The sequence below is a fragment of the Gadus macrocephalus genome, chromosome 21 (genome assembly GCF_031168955.1).
Source record: "Gadus macrocephalus chromosome 21, ASM3116895v1".
NCBI classification, from domain to species: Eukaryota; Metazoa; Chordata; class Actinopteri; order Gadiformes; family Gadidae; genus Gadus; species Gadus macrocephalus.
In genome coordinates, this window is record NC_082402.1 from 8,645,368 (window position 1) to 8,664,942 (window position 19,575).

A 19,575-nucleotide genomic window follows, 5' to 3' on the forward strand; every position below is an offset into this window, starting at 1 on the left:
TTTTCGATATCGGGAGAAAAGTTTTTTTCAGGAAACAACATGCCCAAAGTAAATAGAGTATATCTCCACAACTGCAAGGGCGATAATGTCCTATTTGTGCCAAAAGAAAGATTGGTGTGCAAGTGAAATATTCAATGGGGATAATACTTGGTTAAAGTGAATAAAGCCATGGAACACAGCATAAGTGGAAGATAACATTTCCACCTGAAATAATTATCAGTTGGTCGTTATCAGTTGGGAGCGCTGTCTTACTATGAGACACAAATAAAGGTAGATATCTTACAATTTTGACACTTGACACCTCTATTTAAAGTTCAGGGCAAATATAATCGAATGCACCAATACAAGCCAAACACTCGCAAATAAATATATGGGCACTAGATTGCGCTGAAAAATATGTTTTCTGATTGAAGGCAATTTACCGATTTCCTAAGAAACCTTCTCTTATTCGTTGATTGAAAACACCATGTTTAGTTGCAAAATTTGGCCCAGACACTGGATAAACTGTTTATGGTGGTTTTATTCTATCAGAATCAACTTTGTGGACAAAAATCACAAAGGTAATACTTGATTTTTGGTTGTTAAAAGAAAAGGGGACGTTTCTTCTTAAGTTGTTATTTGCGATTTTTAGTACAGAATGATATGGTTTGGACTGTTGGAATAAGTGGAGGCTCAGCTTTCATGTAATATATACCGTATTTTCCGCACTATAAGGCGCACCGGAGTATAAGCCGCAGCAGATAAAATGAATTATGTGTACATATATAAGCCGCACTGGACTATAAACCGCAGGTGTATTAATGTTTAATTACAATTACCCCCTATGTTTTATTCGATACATTTCGACAGTGTTATCCCTTATGAGTTTTTCATGACGACAGATAAAAAACGATGCCAGTGTTACCCTTTACGTTTCATTTGATAAAAACGACATGACGACCAATAAAAAACAACAGTGTTACCCCTTATGTTTTTTTTCATGACGACCAATAAAAAAACAACAGTGTTACCCCCTATGTTTTAATTGATAAATATCGACAGTGTTACCCCTTGTTTTTTTCATGACGACCGATAAAAAACGACAGTGTCACCTCTTGTGTTTCATTTGATAAAAACGACAGTGTTACCCCTCATGTTTCATTTGATAAAAACGACAGTGTTACCCCTTGTTTTTTTTTTCATGACGACCAAAGAAAAACAACAGTGCCATCCCTGTCGACGTTTTTGCCGGCATCCGAACATGAGCTGTTTAGAGTGTTAACCACCGAACTTAACAATGCACCATCGAGACAACGGATAAAGTCTTCACAAAGGTTATACTTGACTTTATAATTCACATGAAATAGAGATAAGAGTCTTCCAACAGAAGACATCAACCACACTTGAACCCCGGTCTCCAGGGGGTTAGCTCACAGCTCTCTCCACTTCCCACTGAGATTTGTATTTTTAATATGTCTGAGGTTATATATGACAATACCCCTTATATTTTATTTGACAAAGACAAGTGTTACCCCTTATGTTTTTTTTCATGACGACCAATAAAAAACAACAGTGTTACCCCTTATGTTTTTTTTCATGACGATCTATAAAAAACAACGGTGTTACCCCTTATGTTTTTTTTCATGACGACCAATAAAAAACGACAGTGTTACCCCTTATGTTTTTTTTCATGAAGACCAATAAAAAACAACAGTGTTACCCCTTATGTTTTTTTTCATGAAGACCAATAAAAAACAACAGTGTTACCCCTTATGTTTTTTTTCATGAAGACCAATAAAAAATAACAGTGTTACCCCTTATGTTTTTTTTCATGACGACCAATAAAAAACAACAGTGTTACCCCTTATGTTTTTTTTCATGACGACCAATAAAAAACAACAGTGTTACCCCTTATGTTTTTTTTCATGACGACCAATAAAAAACAACAGTGTTACCCCTTATGTTTTTTTTCATGACGATCTTGCCGTTCATCATCAGGCCTATTCCTGCTGCAGATGCGTTGCATTCTAAAAATAGATTAGATTAAACGAGTACTCGATTGATCCTCGAGGAATTCCTTCGATCACTCGAGTTTGGAATTTACTACTCGTGCCCATCCCTAGTGTTACCCCTTATGGTTTTTTTCATGACGATCTATAAAAAACGACAGTGTTACCCCTTATGTTTTTTTTCATGACGACCAATAAAGAACAACAGTGTTACCCCTTATGTTTCTTTTCATGACAATCTATAAAAAACAACTGTTACCCCCTGACGACGCTTTTGCGGGGATTCGAACATGAGCGGTTTAGAGTGTTAAACTCCGAACGTAACAATGCACCATCGAGACACTGGTTTAAGTCTTCACAAAGGTTATACTTGACTTTATAATTCACATGAAATAGAGATAAGAGTTTTCCATCAGATGACATCAACCGGACTTGAACCCCGGTCTCCAGGGGATTAGCTCACAGCTCTCTCCATTTCACACAGAGATTTTAAAATATGTCTTTTAAATATGTCTTTTAAATATGTCTGAGGTTATATATGACAATACCCCTTATATTTTATTTGTCAAAGACAACAGTGTTGCCCTTTATATTTTTTTTCATGATGACCAATAAAAAACGACAGTGTTACCCCTTATGTTTTTTTTCATGACGACCAATAAAAAACAACAGTGTTACCCCTTATGTTTTTTTTCATGACGACCAATAAAAAACAACAGTGTTACCCCTTATGTTTTTTTTCATGACGACCAATAAAAAACGACAGTGTTACCCCTTATGTTTTTTTTCATGAAGACCAATAAAAAACAACAGTGTTACCCCTTATGTTTTTTTTCATGACGACCAATAAAAAACAACAGTGTTACCCCTTATGTTGTTTTTCATGACGACCAATAAAAAACAACAGTGTTACCTAGGGATGGGCGTGAGGAATCGATTACTCGAGTACTCCTCGTTACAAATGAACTCGGTTGGTGGACAGGCAAACTCGAGTTTGCATATACACACACAAACAAAGTTTTCTGAAGCAAATGTATACATTTTCTGTCGGCGTCACTAACGCATGCCGTTGGCACAAAGCAAATGAAATGTATCCATTTCTGTGTGGTGCGTTCCGTGCCGTGTGCAGGCACGCCAGAATTCAAAAAGTTAAGAGATGGCGGTTAAAGCAAAGCGCAGAATTTAAATACTTTAAAGAAATAGGAGATCATAAGGTGAAATGTAAAATATGCCAATCGAGCTACCAGAAAGTACTATACGGCAACATATGCTCCTGAAACACAACGGTGAGTTCGGGAAAGCAGACCCGCAGCAACCAAGTGTGTCGGCTATTTTCACCGCCGCAAGACGCAGCTTTAATCCCGGCCGTGTAGAGAAGATCACAACGCTGAGTATTTCCATAGTCCATTTGCTGCCGTTTTATTTGCAGCTTTAAATTATATGCAATGGTTAGGCTACTTGTTTCGTTTTTTTTTTTTAACTGTTACAGGCCTTGGTTCGACGTGATTTAAATTGTGAGACGCATATTTATTTTTGGAAGGAAAAAGTGTTTTGAACATTTGCAAAAATAAATAATGAATACTCTGATAACTCTGACTGTTTTGATGGAGAATAAGCATTACATGTTTGGTTGGTAATATTGCCGTTCATCATCAGGCCTATTCCTGCTGCAGATGCGTTGCATTCTAAAAATAGATTAGATTAAACGAGTACTCGATTGATCCTCGAGGAATTCCTTCGATCACTCGAGTTTGGAATTTACTACTCGTGCCCATCCCTAGTGTTACCCCTTATGGTTTTTTTCATGACGATCTATAAAAAACGACAGTGTTACCCCTTATGTTTTTTTTCATGACGACCAATAAAGAACAACAGTGATACCCCTTATGTTTTTTTTCATGACGACCAATAAAAAACAACAGTGTTACCCCTTATGTTTCTTTTCATGACAATCTATAAAAAACAACTGTTACCCCCTGACGACGCTTTTGCGGGGATTCGAACATGAGCGGTTTAGAGTGTTAAACTCCGAACGTAACAATGCACCATCGAGACACTGGTTTAAGTCTTCACAAAGGTTATACTTGACTTTATAATTCACATGAAATAGAGATAAGAGTTTTCCATCAGATGACATCAACCGGACTTGAACCCCGGTCTCCAGGGGATTAGCTCACAGCTCTCTCCATTTCACACAGAGATTTTAAAATATGTCTTTTAAATATGTCTGAGGTTATATATGACAATACCCCTTATATTTTATTTGTCAAAGACAACAGTGTTGCCCTTTATATTTTTTTCATGATGACCAATAAAAAACGACAGTGTTACCCCTTATGTTTTTTTTCATGACGACCAATAAAAAACAACAGTGTTACCCCTTATGTTTTTTTTCATGACGACCAATAAAAAACAACAGTGTTACCCCTTATGTTTTTTTTCATGACGACCAATAAAAAACAACAGTGTTACCCCTTATGTTTTTTTTCATGACGACCAATAAAAAACAACAGTGTTACCCCTTATGTTTTTTTTCATGACGATCTATAAAAAACAACAGTGTTACCCCTTATGTTTTTTTTCATGACGACCAATAAAAAACAACAGTGTTACCCCTTATGTTTTTTTTCATGACGATCTATAAAAAACGACAGTGTTACCCATTATGTTTTTTTTCATGACGACCAATAAAAAACGACAGTGTTACCCCTTATGTTTTTTTTCTTGACGATCAATAAAAAACGACAGTGTTACCCCTTATGTTTTTTTTCATGACGACCAATAAAAAACAACAGTGTTACCCCCTATGTTTTATTTGATAAATATCAACAGTGTTACCCCTTATATTTATTTCATGACGGCCTATAAAAAACGACAGAGTTAACTCTCATGTTCTTTTCCATGTTGACCAATAAATAACGACAGTGTTACCCCTTATGTTTTTTTTCATGACGACCAATAAAAAACAACAGTGTTACCCCTTATGTTTTTTTTCATGACGACCAATAAAAAACAACAGTGTTACCCCTTATGTTTTTTTTCATGACGACCAATAAAAAACAACAGTGTTACCCCTTGTGTTTTTTTTCATGACCAAAGAAAAACAACAGTGTCACCCCCTATGTTTTATTTGATAAATATCAACAGTGTTACCCCTTATATTTATTTCATGACGGCCTATAAAAAACGACAGAGTTAACTCTCATGTTCTTTTCCATGTTGACCAATAAATAACAACAGTGGAATTTACTACTCGTGCCCATCCCTAGTGTTACCCCTTATGGTTTTTTTCATGACGATCTATAAAAAACGACAGTGTTACCCCTTATGTTTTTTTTCATGACGACCAATAAAGAACAACAGTGATAACCCTTATGTTTTTTTTCATGACGACCAATAAAAAACAACAGTGTTACCCCTTATGTTTCTTTTCATGACAATCTATAAAAAACAACTGTTACCCCCTGACAACGCTTTTGCGGGGATTCGAACATGAGCGGTTTAGAGTGTTAAACTCCGAACGTAACAATGCACCATCGAGACACTGGTTTAAGTCTTCACAAAGGTTATACTTGACTTTATAATTCACATGAAATAGAGATAAGAGTTTTCCATCAGATGACATCAACCGGACTTGAACCCCGGTCTCCAGGGGATTAGCTCACAGCTCTCTCCATTTCACACAGAGATTTTAAAATATGTCTTTTAAATATGTCTGAGGTTATATATGACAATACCCCTTATATTTTATTTGTCAAAGACAACAGTGTTGCCCTTTATATTTTTTTCATGATGACCAATAAAAAACGACAGTGTTACCCCTTATGTTTTTTTTCATGACGACCAATAAAAAACAACAGTGTTACCCCTTATGTTTTTTTTCATGACGACCAATAAAAAACAACAGTGTTACCCCTTATGTTTTTTTTCATGACGACCAATAAAAAACAACAGTGTTACCCCTTATGTTTTTTTTCATGACGACCAATAAAAAACAACAGTGTTACCCCTTATGTTTTTTTTCATGACGATCTATAAAAAACAACAGTGTTACCCCTTATGTTTTTTTTCATGACGACCAATAAAAAACAACAGTGTTACCCCTTATGTTTTTTTTCATGACGATCTATAAAAAACGACAGTGTTACCCATTATGTTTTTTTTCATGACGACCAATAAAAAACGACAGTGTTACCCCTTATGTTTTTTTTCTTGACGATCAATAAAAAACGACAGTGTTACCCCTTATGTTTTTTTTCATGACGACCAATAAAAAACAACAGTGTTACCCCCTATGTTTTATTTGATAAATATCAACAGTGTTACCCCTTATATTTATTTCATGACGGCCTATAAAAAACGACAGAGTTAACTCTCATGTTCTTTTCCATGTTGACCAATAAATAACGACAGTGTTACCCCTTATGTTTTTTTTCATGACGACCAATAAAAAACAACAGTGTTACCCCTTATGTTTTTTTTCATGACGACCAATAAAAAACAACAGTGTTACCCCTTATGTTTTTTTTCATGACGACCAATAAAAAACAACAGTGTTACCCCTTGTGTTTTTTTTCATGACCAAAGAAAAACAACAGTGTCACCCCCTATGTTTTATTTGATAAATATCAACAGTGTTACCCCTTATATTTATTTCATGACGGCCTATAAAAAACGACAGAGTTAACTCTCATGTTCTTTTCCATGTTGACCAATAAATAACAACAGTGCCACCACTGTCGACGCTTTTGCGGGGATTCGAACATGAGCGGTTTAGAGTGTTATACTCCGAACGTAACAATGCACCATCGAGACACTGGATAAAGTCTTCACAAAGGTTATACTTGACTTTATAATTCACATGAAATAGAGATAAGAGTTTTCCAACAGATGACATCAACCGGACTTGAACCCCGGTCTCCAGGGGATTAGCTCACAGCTCTCTCCATTTCACACAGAGATTTTAATTATAAATACGTCTGAGGTTATGTATGACAATACCCCTTATATTTTATTTGTCAAAGACAACAGTGTTGCCCTTTATATTTTTTTCATGACGACCAATAAAAAACAACAGTGTTACCCCTTATGTTTTTTTTCATGACGACCAATAAAAAACAACAGTGTTACCCCTTATGTTTTTTTTCATGAAGACCAATAAAAAACAACAGTGTTACCCCTTATGTTTTTTTTCATGACGACCAATAAAAAACAACAGTGTTACCCCTTATGTTTTTTTTCATGACGACCAATAAAAAACGACAGTGTTACCCCTTATGTTTTTTTTCATGACGGCCAATAAAAAACGACAGTGTTACCCCTTATGTTTTTTTTCATGACGGCCAATAAAAAACAAGTGTTACCCCTTATGTTTTTTTTCATGACGACCAATAAAAAACAACAGTGTTACTCCTTATGTTTTTTTTCATGACGACCAATAAAAAACAACAGTGTTACCCCTTATGTTTTTTTTCATGAGGACCAATAAAAAACAACAGTGTTACCCCTTATGTTTTTTTTCATGACGACCAATAAAAAACAACAGTGTTACCCCTTATGTCTTTTTTCATGACGACCAATAAAAAACAACAGTGTTACCCCTTATGTTTTTTTTCATGACGATCTATAAAAAACGACAGTGTTACCCCTTATGTTTTTTTTCATGACGATCTATAAAAAACGACAGTGTTACCCCTTATGTTTTTTTTCATGACGACCAATAAAAAACAACAGTGTTACCCCTTATGTTTTTTTTCATGACGGCCAATAAAAAACAACAGTGTTACCCCTTATGTTTTTTTTCATGACGACCAATAAAAAACAACAGTGTTACCCCTTATGTTTTTTTTCATGACGACCAATTAAAAACAACAGTGTTACCCCTTATGTTTTTTTTCATGACGATCTATAAAAAACGACAGTGTTACCCCTTATGTTTTTTTTCATGACGATCTATAAAAAACGACAGTGTTACCCCTTATGTTTTTTTTCATGACGACCAATAAAAAACAACAGTGTAACCCCTTGTGTTTTTTTTCATGACCAAAGAAAAACAACAGTGTCACCCCCTATGTTTTATTTGATAAATATCAACAGTGTTACCCCTTATATTTATTTCATGACGGCCTATAAAAAACGACAGAGTTAACTCTCATGTTCTTTTCCATGTTGACCAATAAATAACAACAGTGCCACCACTGTCGACACTTTTGCGGGGATTCGAACATGAGCGGTTTAGAGTGTTATACTCCGAACGTAACAATGCACCATCGAGACACTAGATAAAGACTTCACAAAGGTTATACTTGACTTTATAATTCACATGAAATAGAGATAAGAGTTTTCCAACAGATGACATCAACCGGACTTGAACCCCGGTCTCCAGGGGATTAGCTCACAGCTCTCTCCATTTCACACAGAGAATTTAATATTAAATACGTCTGAGGTTATGTATGACAATACCCCTTATATTTTATTTGTCAAAGACAACAGTGTTGCCCTTTACATTTTTTTCATGTTGACCAATAAAAAACGACAGTGTTACCCCTTATGTTTTTTTTCATGACGACCAATAAAAAACAACAGTGTTACCCCTTATGTTTTTTTTCATGAAGACCAATAAAAAACGACAGCGTTACCCCTTATGTTTTTTTTCATGACGACCAATAAAAAACAACAGTGTTACCCCTTATGTTTTTTTTCATGACGACCAATAAAAAACAACAGTGTTACCCCTTATGTCTTTTTTCATGACGACCAATAAAAAACAACAGTGTTACCCCTTATGTTTTTTTTCATGACGATCTATAAAAAACGACAGTGTTACCCCTTATGTTTTTTTTCATGACGATCTATAAAAAACGACAGTGTTACCCCTTATGTTTTTTTTCATGACGACCAATAAAAAACAACAGTGTTACCCCTTATGTTTTTTTTCATGACGACCAATAAAAAACAACAGTGTTACCCCTTATGTTTTTTTTCATGACGACCAATAAAAAACAACAGTGTTACCCCTTATGTTTTTTTTCATGACGACCAATTAAAAACAACAGTGTTACCCCTTATGTTTTTTTTCATGACGATCTATAAAAAACGACAGTGTTACCCCTTATGTTTTTTTTCATGACGATCTATAAAAAACGACAGTGTTACCCCTTATGTTTTTTTTCATGACGACCAATAAAAAACAACAGTGTAACCCCTTGTGTTTTTTTTCATGACCAAAGAAAAACAACAGTGTCACCCCCTATGTTTTATTTGATAAATATCAACAGTGTTACCCCTTATATTTATTTCATGACGGCCTATAAAAAACGACAGAGTTAACTCTCATGTTCTTTTCCATGTTGACCAATAAATAACAACAGTGCCACCACTGTCGACACTTTTGCGGGGATTCGAACATGAGCGGTTTAGAGTGTTATACTCCGAACGTAACAATGCACCATCGAGACACTAGATAAAGTCTTCACAAAGGTTATACTTGACTTTATAATTCACATGAAATAGAGATAAGAGTTTTCCAACAGATGACATCAACCGGACTTGAACCCCGGTCTCCAGGGGATTAGCTCACAGCTCTCTCCATTTCACACAGAGAATTTAATATTAAATACGTCTGAGGTTATATATGACAATACCCCTTATATTTTATTTGTCAAAGACAACAGTGTTGCCCTTTACATTTTTTTCATGTTGACCAATAAAAAACGACAGTGTTACCCCTTATGTTTTTTTTCATGACGACCAATAAAAAACAACAGTGTTACCCCTTATGTTTTTTTTCATGACGACCAATAAAAAACAACAGTGTTACCCCTTATGTTTTTTTTCATGAAGACCAATAAAAAACAACAGTGTTACCCCTTATGTTTTTTTTCATGACGACCAATAAAAAACGACAGTGTTACCCCTTGTTTTTTTTCATGACGATCTATAAAAAACAACAGTGTTACCCCTTATGTTTTTTTTCATGACGATCTGTAAAAAACGACAGCGTTACCCCTTATGTTTTTTTTCATGACGACCAATAAAAAACAACAGTGTTACCCCTTATGTTTTTTTTCATGACGACCAATAAAAAACAACAGTGTTACCCCTTATGTTTTTTTTCATGACGACCAATAAAAAACAACAGTGTCACCCCCTATGTTTTATTTGATAAATATCAACAGTGTTACCCCTTATATTTATTTCATGACGGCCTATAAAAAACGACAGTTAACTCTCATGTTCTTTTCCATGTTGACCAATAAATAACAACAGTGCCACCACTGTCGACACTTTTGCGGGGATTCGAACATGAGCGGTTTAGAGTGTTATACTCCGAACGTAACAATGCACCATCGAGACACTAGATAAAGTCTTCACAAAGGTTATACTTGACTTTATAATTCACATGAAATAGAGATAAGAGTTTTCCAACAGATGACATCAACCGGACTTGAACCCCGGTCTCCAGGGGATTAGCTCACAGCTCTCTCCATTTCACACAGAGATTTTAATTTTAAATATGTCTGAGGTTATATATGACAATACCCCTTATATTTTATTTGTCAAAGACAACAGTGTTGCCCTTTATATTTTTTTCATGATGACCAATAAAAAACGACAGTGTCACCCCTTATGTTTTTTTTCATGACGACCAATAAAAAACAACAGTGTTACCCCTTATGTTGTTTTTCATGACGACCAATAAAAAACAACAGTGTTACCCCTTATGTTTTTTTTCATGACGATCTATAAAAAAACGACAGTGTTACCCCTTATGTTTTTTTTCATGACGACCAATAAAAAACAACAGTGTTACCCCCTAACGTTTTTTTTCTTTCATGACGACCAATAAAAAACAACAGTGTTACCCCTTATGTTTTTTTTCATGACGATCTATAAAAAACAACAGTGTTACCCCTTATGTTTTTTTTCATGACGATCTATAAAAAACGACAGTGTTACCCCTTATGTTTTTTTTCATGACGACCAATAAAAAACGACAGTGTTACCCCTTATATTTTATTTGACAAAGACAAGTGTTACCCCTTATGTTTTTTTTCATGAAGACCAATAAAAAACAACAGTGTTACCCCTTATGTTTTTTTTCATGACGATCTATAAAAAAACGACAGTGTTACCCCTTATGTTTTTTTTCATGACGACCAATAAAAAACAACAGTGTTACCCCCTAACGTTTTTTTTCTTTCATGACGACCAATAAAAAACAACAGTGTTACCCCTTATGTTTTTTTTCATGACGATCTATAAAAAACAACAGTGTTACCCCTTATGTTTTTTTTCATGACGATCTATAAAAAACGACAGTGTTACCCCTTATGTTTTTTTTCATGACGACCAATAAAAAACGACAGTGTTACCCCTTATATTTTATTTGACAAAGACAACAGTGTTACCCCTTATGTTTTTTTTCATGACGACCAATAAAAAACAACAGTGTTACCCCTTATGTTTTTTTCATGACGACCAATAAAAAACAACAGTGTCACCCCTCATGTTTCATTTGATAAAAACGACAGTGTTACCCCCTATGTTTTAATTGATAAATATCGACAGTGTTACCCTTATGTTTTTTTTCATGACGACCAATAAAAAACAACAGTGTTACCCCTTATGTTTTTTTTCATGACGACCAATAAAAAACAACAGTGTTGCCCCTTATGTTTTTTTTCATGACGACAAATAAAAAACAACAGTGTTACCCCTTTTTTTTTTTTTCATGACGACCAATAAAAAACAACAGTGTTTCCCATTATGTTTTTTTTCATGACGACCAATAAAAAACAACTGTGTTGAAAAATTACAGTGTCACCCCTCATGTTTCATTTGATAAAAACGACAGTGTTACCCCCTATGTTTTAATTGATAAATATCGACAGCGTTACCCCTAATGTTTTTTTCATGACGACCGATAAAAAACGACAGTGTTACCCCTTATGTTTCATTTGATAAAAACGACAGTGTTACCCGTCATGTTTCATTTGATTAAAACAACAGTGTTACCCCTTGTGTTTTTTTTTATGACGACCAAAGAAAAACAACATTGTTACCCAGGGACGCAAGAAGTGGGGGTGCTTAGGGTGCTGCAGCACCCCCCCCCTGGCGGCCCCTGGCTGTAACTGCAAGTGAGAATGTTTTCTGAACAAATCAATACTTTTTTTTGTATAATTTTTTCATACAACATGATTTTTCATTAAATTATTGACGTCCACCTTTTTTATGATATTTATCATATTATCATTTCATTTTATTTAGAACATTGTCTGTGTAGGCTGACGTAGGCTATGACGCACAACGCAGAACTGTCCATAGCTGAATATGGTACTATGCTGATTTTACATAAGCATGTTGGTGTTCATGTTCTGTAGTGAACATTCTAAAACTGGTGTAAAATATTCCTGCCATATTAATAATTCTGGAATCCCGCACGAAAACTGGTTGGCAAAAAAAGAGCAGAGACGGACGGTTCACTTTCCTTTGTAAACCTTTAGAAATAACCTCCTGAATCATTGTTATAACGCTGTGTATAATCCTGGACCGCAACAGCTTGTCGGCATGTTGTTAATGTGTGAAATTCAGCACAGTATCAGCCGAGTTGAATCTAATTTCCACATTGTTTACTTGCTAATGTTTGTGAATAACAGTGGCTAGTTGGCAGAACTATTTTTACACACCAGTAGAGTGTTTATCAGAGCGGAGCCCTGAATGTGACGTCACCCGTCATCTCGTCTCTGTAAACATTGGATGTTGTTCAGCATTTATTATGACGTCATTATATAGACTCTCTCTCAGCACCCCCCCCCCTCGGACTGACTTCCCGCGTCCCTGATTAGGGCTGGCCCGAATGCCATTTTTCAGGCTTCGAATACTCGTTGGTTTTTCCGAGCGAATATTCGAATACTCGTTTCAGAAAAAAACACCATCAAAAACAACATTAATAATCCCTATATACTCCCTGGAACCGATTTTGACAGTATCTGCATATTTTTAATAGCTTTTGAACGTTAATTAGTAGGCCTAAGTTGGTTGAAGTTCCTTAGTTTTCCCCCGTGAAAGCGAACACCTGTTGTTCCGTTCCAAATCAGCTGTCCTCTGCCATCTCAGCCCTTACGGGAGCTTTTCAATTCATCCTGGAACGTGCATCTTTTCAGGGAATTTGTACAATAAATCCATAACAGATACTGAATATTGATTTTCTTATGTGTCGATATTATATCCATTATATTGACCGGGTATTCCCAAGACGCTCACGCTCTGCAGCAAGCCAGTCACAGTTGATTGGCGCGGCGCTGTTACGGTAGTTGAAATTGGACTTCCAATTTCGTGAAAAAGATTGCTATTGCTGTGCATGTGCAGTTATGAAACTCAAAACCGTGCTCTTGCATATGACTTTCCTTGATAATTTGCCTCAATCCAAAGTACTTCCAAACTGCACTCCTCCATCACTATTTCATTTTCCTTCTACCTAAACCGTTCGCGGAGGCCCTGCACTTGAGATGCTAACTGTATTGGCTAACCTTTAGCGAATCAATGCCAGAGACCGCACTGCGAGTGAGTGACAGAAAGCTGGGCTATATTCGCACTGAAGCGATGCGTGTCTGTTAACTCGCTTTCCGAGAGAAGAGAAGACTATCAATTGCAAATACTTCTATTTTGTGTGATTTTGCGGAACAAAAGGTTGTTCTGCAGTTTCTAAAAACATTTGAATAAATAGCCTTTATATTAACATCCAACCAAAATCCACTTGCCCGTTCGGGCAACCAGAAAAAATCTCAACTTGCCCAAACATTTTTTTTACTTGCCCCGGGCAAGCGGGCAACCGTTAGTGTCATTGGCTGCATTAAGGTACCTCTTGAAACCTGGTTCTGAGCAGTGAACCTGAACCTACATAGTGTCTGAAAGCTCATCATGAAGGTCTGCTTCTTATTTACCGTGCGTGCGGGGACTCAAACCTGCACCTGCAGAGTGTTAACCCACAGCCCTTACCGCCACACCACCAAGACGCAGATCATGATGTTTTGGAGGTTATACTTGACTTTACAATTCACACAGTCTAGAAATAAGAGGTATCCATTAAGGTACTTATTCCATCAGGAGTCTTAAACCCTGGGTCTAAGCGGTGAACAGAATCTAGGCTCAGCAGGAAACGATGAGCAAATTCTTAATCCCTGTGAGCTGGGACTCAAACCTGCGTCTGAGTTTTGATGATTTGACGATTTTGTTGATGGCGGTCAGACTTGACTTTACAACTCACATGATATAGAAAATAACATTAGAGAACATTAGTTGGACTTGAACCCCGGTCTCAGGAGTGTCAGCCAACTGCCCTCTCCACTTCCCCATGGAAGTTGTGATCATATTGTGGTCGAAGGCTATATCAATCAGTTCAATAGAAATATCATTACTAGACTTACTAGACTTACCCTTTAGTTAATTAACATACATTAAACAGGAATTGAACCCTGGTCTCTAGAGTGCTATCCAACAGTGCTATCCAACAGTGCTCTCCACTGCACCACTGTTCAACTCCTGCTGATGTTTGTTTCAAGTAATATAGAGCAAGGATACTATAACTCTGCAAATCAATAGTTGCGGCTGTCGAAAGCAAATGCTAACCCGGGGAATTCCCCTTCTTGACGCACAATGATGAATTTGGGATTAAACAAATCGTCTCAATCTGGGTAAAACAGGCAAATTTTCATATACCTCTGCGTATCCCTTTAAATTCCTTCGAAGGTCTAGGAAGGCCTATATTTTATCTCTAGCCATTTCATATCAAGTGTATATAGGCATCATTGACGAGATGCCCGATCCTTAATGAAATGGATCTGAATTCAATGTAAATCCCCCTAGAAGAGAGCTCTTGAACAAGATAAAGGCAAGCAGGGCAGGATTTAGTGCTCCTTTTTTATCCCTCAGGACAAAGTGGTCAATCTTTTTCCAAGATTGATTTGCTTGATCGATCGATCAACGGTAGAAATAGCGGACGATACAAACACACACAGACACACACACACACACACACACATACACGCACACACACAAACACACACCGCCAAACATACACGCGCACACACACACACACACACACCTCAGACCAGAAGAGACAAGTCAGCGGCTCTCTGATTGGCTCTTTCAGAGGGGGATGGGGGCGGGATCTGAAGCGGATGGAAGACGAGTACAGAGGGAGTGGAGGGTGATTGATGGAAAAGCTTCATCACTTCCATTAACAGATGAGGAGGAGGAGGAGGAGGAAGAGGTGAGGGAGGAAGAGAAGGAGGAGGAGGTAGGAGACAGGGAGGATGAAGAGGTGAGGGAGGAGGAGGAGGAGGAAAAGGAAGACAGGGACGAGCAGGAAAAAGACAGGGAGAGGGAGGAGGGGGAGAGGGAGAAGTAGGGGGAGGAAGAGGGAGACAGGGAGGATGAGGAGGCGGTAGACAGAAAGGAGAAGGAGGGAGACAGGGAGAGGGAGGTGGAGGAGGAAGACATGGACGAGGAGGAAGAAGACAGGGAGAGGGAGGAGGAGGACAGAGACAAGAATAAGGAGGAGGGGGAGAGGGAGGAGGAGAAAGAGGACGTGGAGTAGGAGGATTAAGGATGACTTTGTGTGGCAGTGGCGAGACGTGGGTAGGCGACTGAGTCAGGGAGACGGCAGTAAATCTGTGCCTGGCAAGGAATGCCCTCATACAGACACATGACCCTGGTGGAAATTAATCTTAGACAAGCCCTTTGAGACTGTAGCTCTGATAAAGTGCTGAATAAATAAACTTGATATTACCTGACCTGTCTTTTAGCCAGGAGCAATTGTGTGGAATTTAATGGATGTCCCGTATCCCAAAAGAGCATAGAGAATATATCACACTTTTAATTCATGCAATAAAATATTAAAAATATTTAAAAACTTCTGAGATGACTTCTGATGAAGAGTATGACACACACATAGGGAGCAGGAGAGTTGGAGAGAGAACGAGAGGTAACCGATAGAAAGAGAGTGAGAGTATTCCCTAGGTCCTATCTACCAAATCCGGTACCCCTCCTTCAGAGCCAGACACACTCTAGCCCTGAAATATTCTAAGCAATGACTGATTGTCTCCTCACTAGGTGCTTTGAGGATGGTTGACCTTTGACCTTCTCTCTGAACACACCAATGTAAGGAGGGGGAAGTCAGTTGAATTTCCTCTAAATATTGCCGACTGCTCTTGTAAAGTGCTGATACAATGCCTCAACATACACCAACACCCCACTATGTAATAGTGGCCCAAGTTACCCAAACTCTTACCAACGCCAAACACAAATAGTAAAACTCTGCCACACCGGCCGATGTTGCCATGTGTTCGTGTGTGTTCGTGTATTTGTGATTGTTGGTGTGTGTTGGTGTGTGGAATGTGTTGGGTTGAGTTGATGTGTGATGGTGTGTGGAATGTGTTGGTATGTGTTGGGTTGAGTTGATGCGTGATGGTGTGTGGAATGTGTTGGGTTGAGTTGATGCGTGATGGTGTGTGGAATGTGTTGGGTTGAGTTGATGTGTGATGGTGTGTGGAATGTGTTGGTATGTGTTGGGTTGAGTTGATGTGTGATGGTGTGTGGAATGTGTTGGTATGTGTTGGGTTGAGTTGATGTGTGATGGTGTGTGGAATGTGTTGGTATGTGTTGGGTTGAGTTGATGTGTGATGGTGTGTGTCGGTGCAGTTGGTATGTGTTGGGTTGAGTTGATGCGTGATGGTGTGTGTCGGTGCAGTTTGCACGCTCCTTCAGAGGCACACGTTGGTTTGCGGGAGTTAAGGTAAGATCCCGAGACCAGCAGGTGTTTACTCACTGAGGATGACGTGGGTGACGACGAAGGAGAAGATGAAGAGGGTGAGGCAGGAGAGGGAGACGATGAAGAGGTAGAAGTAGCGGTAATTCCTCCTCCCCACACAGTTCCCCACCCAGGGACAGTGGTGGTCGAAACGCTCTGGGGAGGGGGAGGGGGGGGGAGAGAGGGAGAGAGGGAGAGAGGGAGAGAGGGAGAGAGGGAGAGAGAGAGAGAGAGAGAGAGAGAGAGAGAGAGAGAGAGAGAGAGAGAGAGAGAGAGAGAGAGAAAAGATAAGCGCGTTAACATAATTGAAAAATGCATCCTAACAATAAGACAAATGATATAACGGACATAATTACTAGTTTACCACACTTTGTATAAATATCCTGGCGCCTAGAGGTAAGTCCCTCCTGCTCTCCCATTGAAAGGTGTCGTCTTAGTTTGCATTTGTTATCACCACTGTGGCCAACATGTGCATTGTCAATTGTCATTGACCATGAGAACCCTTCTTTGGCCGGCGTTTCTCTGGATCCTGGGATGGTTGTTCCTATACAGTGACTATGAAAGTCACTCGTCATCTCATGAAGACACTTGTTTAATGATTCCAGGGCTTCTTCCCAAGATCATGCTCCATTAAATCAAATACTTTGCGGTTGGTCTCCTACAAGGAATCCTCATTTCATCAGTTATATACTGTTGCATCCTTTCTTTGCTAATGTATTTCGATTTTTCTATTATGTTTTTCCTTTACGTCAAACTACCTGTACCTTGTCTCCCGGTTGGTCTCCTGGAGTGAGATGCCCTGCTACTCCTATCTGCTCCTCACATGCATCTCAAAACAGGTTCACTGTAAGTCGCTTCTGATAAAGTGACTCAATAGTACGGAATAGTATACAGAGGTACTTTTCCTAGTACTGGTACTATTAGAGTCCTGTTACTATTGGAACTGGTCCTGGTACTGTTGGAACTGGTCCTGGTCCTGGTACTATTGGAACTGGTCCTGGTACTATTGGAACTGGTCCTGGTCCTGGTACTATTGGTCCTGGTCCTGGTCCTATTGGAACTGGTCCTGGTACTACTGGTCCTGGTACTACTGGTCCTGGTACTACTGGTCCTGGTCCTGCCCTGGTACTATTGGTCCTGGTCCTATTGGAACTGGTCCTGGTACTACTGGTCCTGGTACTATTGGAACTGGTCCTGGTACTACTGGTCCTGGTCCTATTGGAACTGGTCCTGGTACTACTGGTCCTGGTCCTGGTACTATTGGAACTGGTCCTGGTACTACTGGTCCTGGTCCTGGTACTGACCCACACAGTTGTCACAGAGGCTGCAGTGGGAGGTTCGGGGCGGTCTGAAGATCTTGCAGGTGAAGCAGTACTTGAGCTTGACCGTCTGGCCGTTGATCTGGACCTCTCGGGTCCTGGGGGGCGTCCGGTAGCCCGGCCCGCTGGGACAGCTGGTGTCTGGGAGGTCAAAGGTCAAAAGGTTTAAAGACGGTTAGGCGATGTGATTCATTATTGTGTGATGATGATATAATAACCGCAAGGGTTATTACATTACTACTACTACTAGCATAAAATATACTCACAATTAAAAGTAATGGCTCAATCTGCCTCATAAGTGATTCGGTTTCATGAAGTGGTTCTTGTGGGTTATGTGTGTTACTGTCACCGATAACAATGACATTTAGGTAGACATGGCGTGTTCTGGTTCCCCTTAAAGCCTCTTGGTTGATCTTGGAGAGCAGAGAGTGACTCAGCCACAGGGTGGAGGAGAGAAGCTACGACTTTCTATCACCTACCCTCAGGGAGAAGATATGGGTCACAAAACAGGCTTTGGGAATAGAAATGTGAAATGTCACATGCCTCTGTGACTAATAACATCAATAAAGATGACATCTCAAGGAGTAACTTGTTTTTCATTGTTTCATAATGTTGTTGTACATCACTCAAGACGGCCGTGCGTAATGCGTCATGGGTTGGGTGTTGGACTCCCAACCGAAAGGCAGTGGATTCAATCTGGATTCATCCCCCCCTATTTGTAGCCTAACCTGTAGCCAAACCTGTAATCAGAGCCTTACCTGACCTGCAACCTTGAGCAAAACGCTTAATCCCTACCTGCCCTGTAATGACGGCTATCTCCAGAAACACTGTTACGTCTCCTTAGATAAAGCAATGCGCCAGGACTAGAGAATAACCAGTAAAGGGCTGATTATGTTTCCACGTCGACGCTTTGACGCTTTGACACAGTCGTGACCTCTTTTGGTTCTGCATCGGGTTTTAGTTAGCGGGCCAATCACAGCCCTTGTTACTGCGTCGCCTCGACCCGAGGACACAATTTTTGGGAGGCGCACGTCAGGCCCTTGCGGTGGACGCAAGGCGGGTCCGCAAGGACGTAATGGGTCCGTAAACCCCCTTGCATTGTTTAAACCGTGGAGTGTAACCAGTAACACAGTGTGCGTGTTCCCACTAACCACCCAGTACAGTTTGAACCGTGGACTGCAACCAGTAACACACTGTGCGTGTCCCACTAACCACCCGGTACAGGTTAAACCGGTGACTGTAGTTACCGATCTGTCGCTCCAGGTCGGCGGCCTCGTCGGGGGTCGCGCGGGGCAGGACCCCCGGGTCGCTGAAGCTGGCCCGGAGCAGCATGCCCATCACGAAGAAGAACAGCAGCCCCCCCACCGCTGGGACCGCCGGGCTGAGGTTCGACGCCAGGAAGGGACAGCTGCGGGACAGCAGGACGAAAACAAGCAGTGAGACGTGTGAGGGGCCG

At 39.3% G+C, this 19,575-nt stretch overlaps 1 protein-coding gene across 1 annotated transcript in view; it reads right to left on the reverse strand.

Moving 5' to 3' along the window:
* Positions 1 to 19,575, reverse strand: part of LOC132449909 (palmitoyltransferase ZDHHC14-like) — a 32,578-nt gene that overhangs the window by 9,929 nt on the left and 3,074 nt on the right. The window contains exons 2-4 of the mRNA XM_060041806.1: positions 19,367 to 19,527; positions 18,105 to 18,260; positions 16,819 to 16,956 (exon numbers count right to left, since the gene is read on the reverse strand). Coding sequence (XP_059897789.1) covers positions 16,819 to 16,956; positions 18,105 to 18,260; positions 19,367 to 19,527 — 455 coding nt within the window. The remainder of the gene's footprint in view (positions 1 to 16,818; positions 16,957 to 18,104; positions 18,261 to 19,366; positions 19,528 to 19,575) is intronic.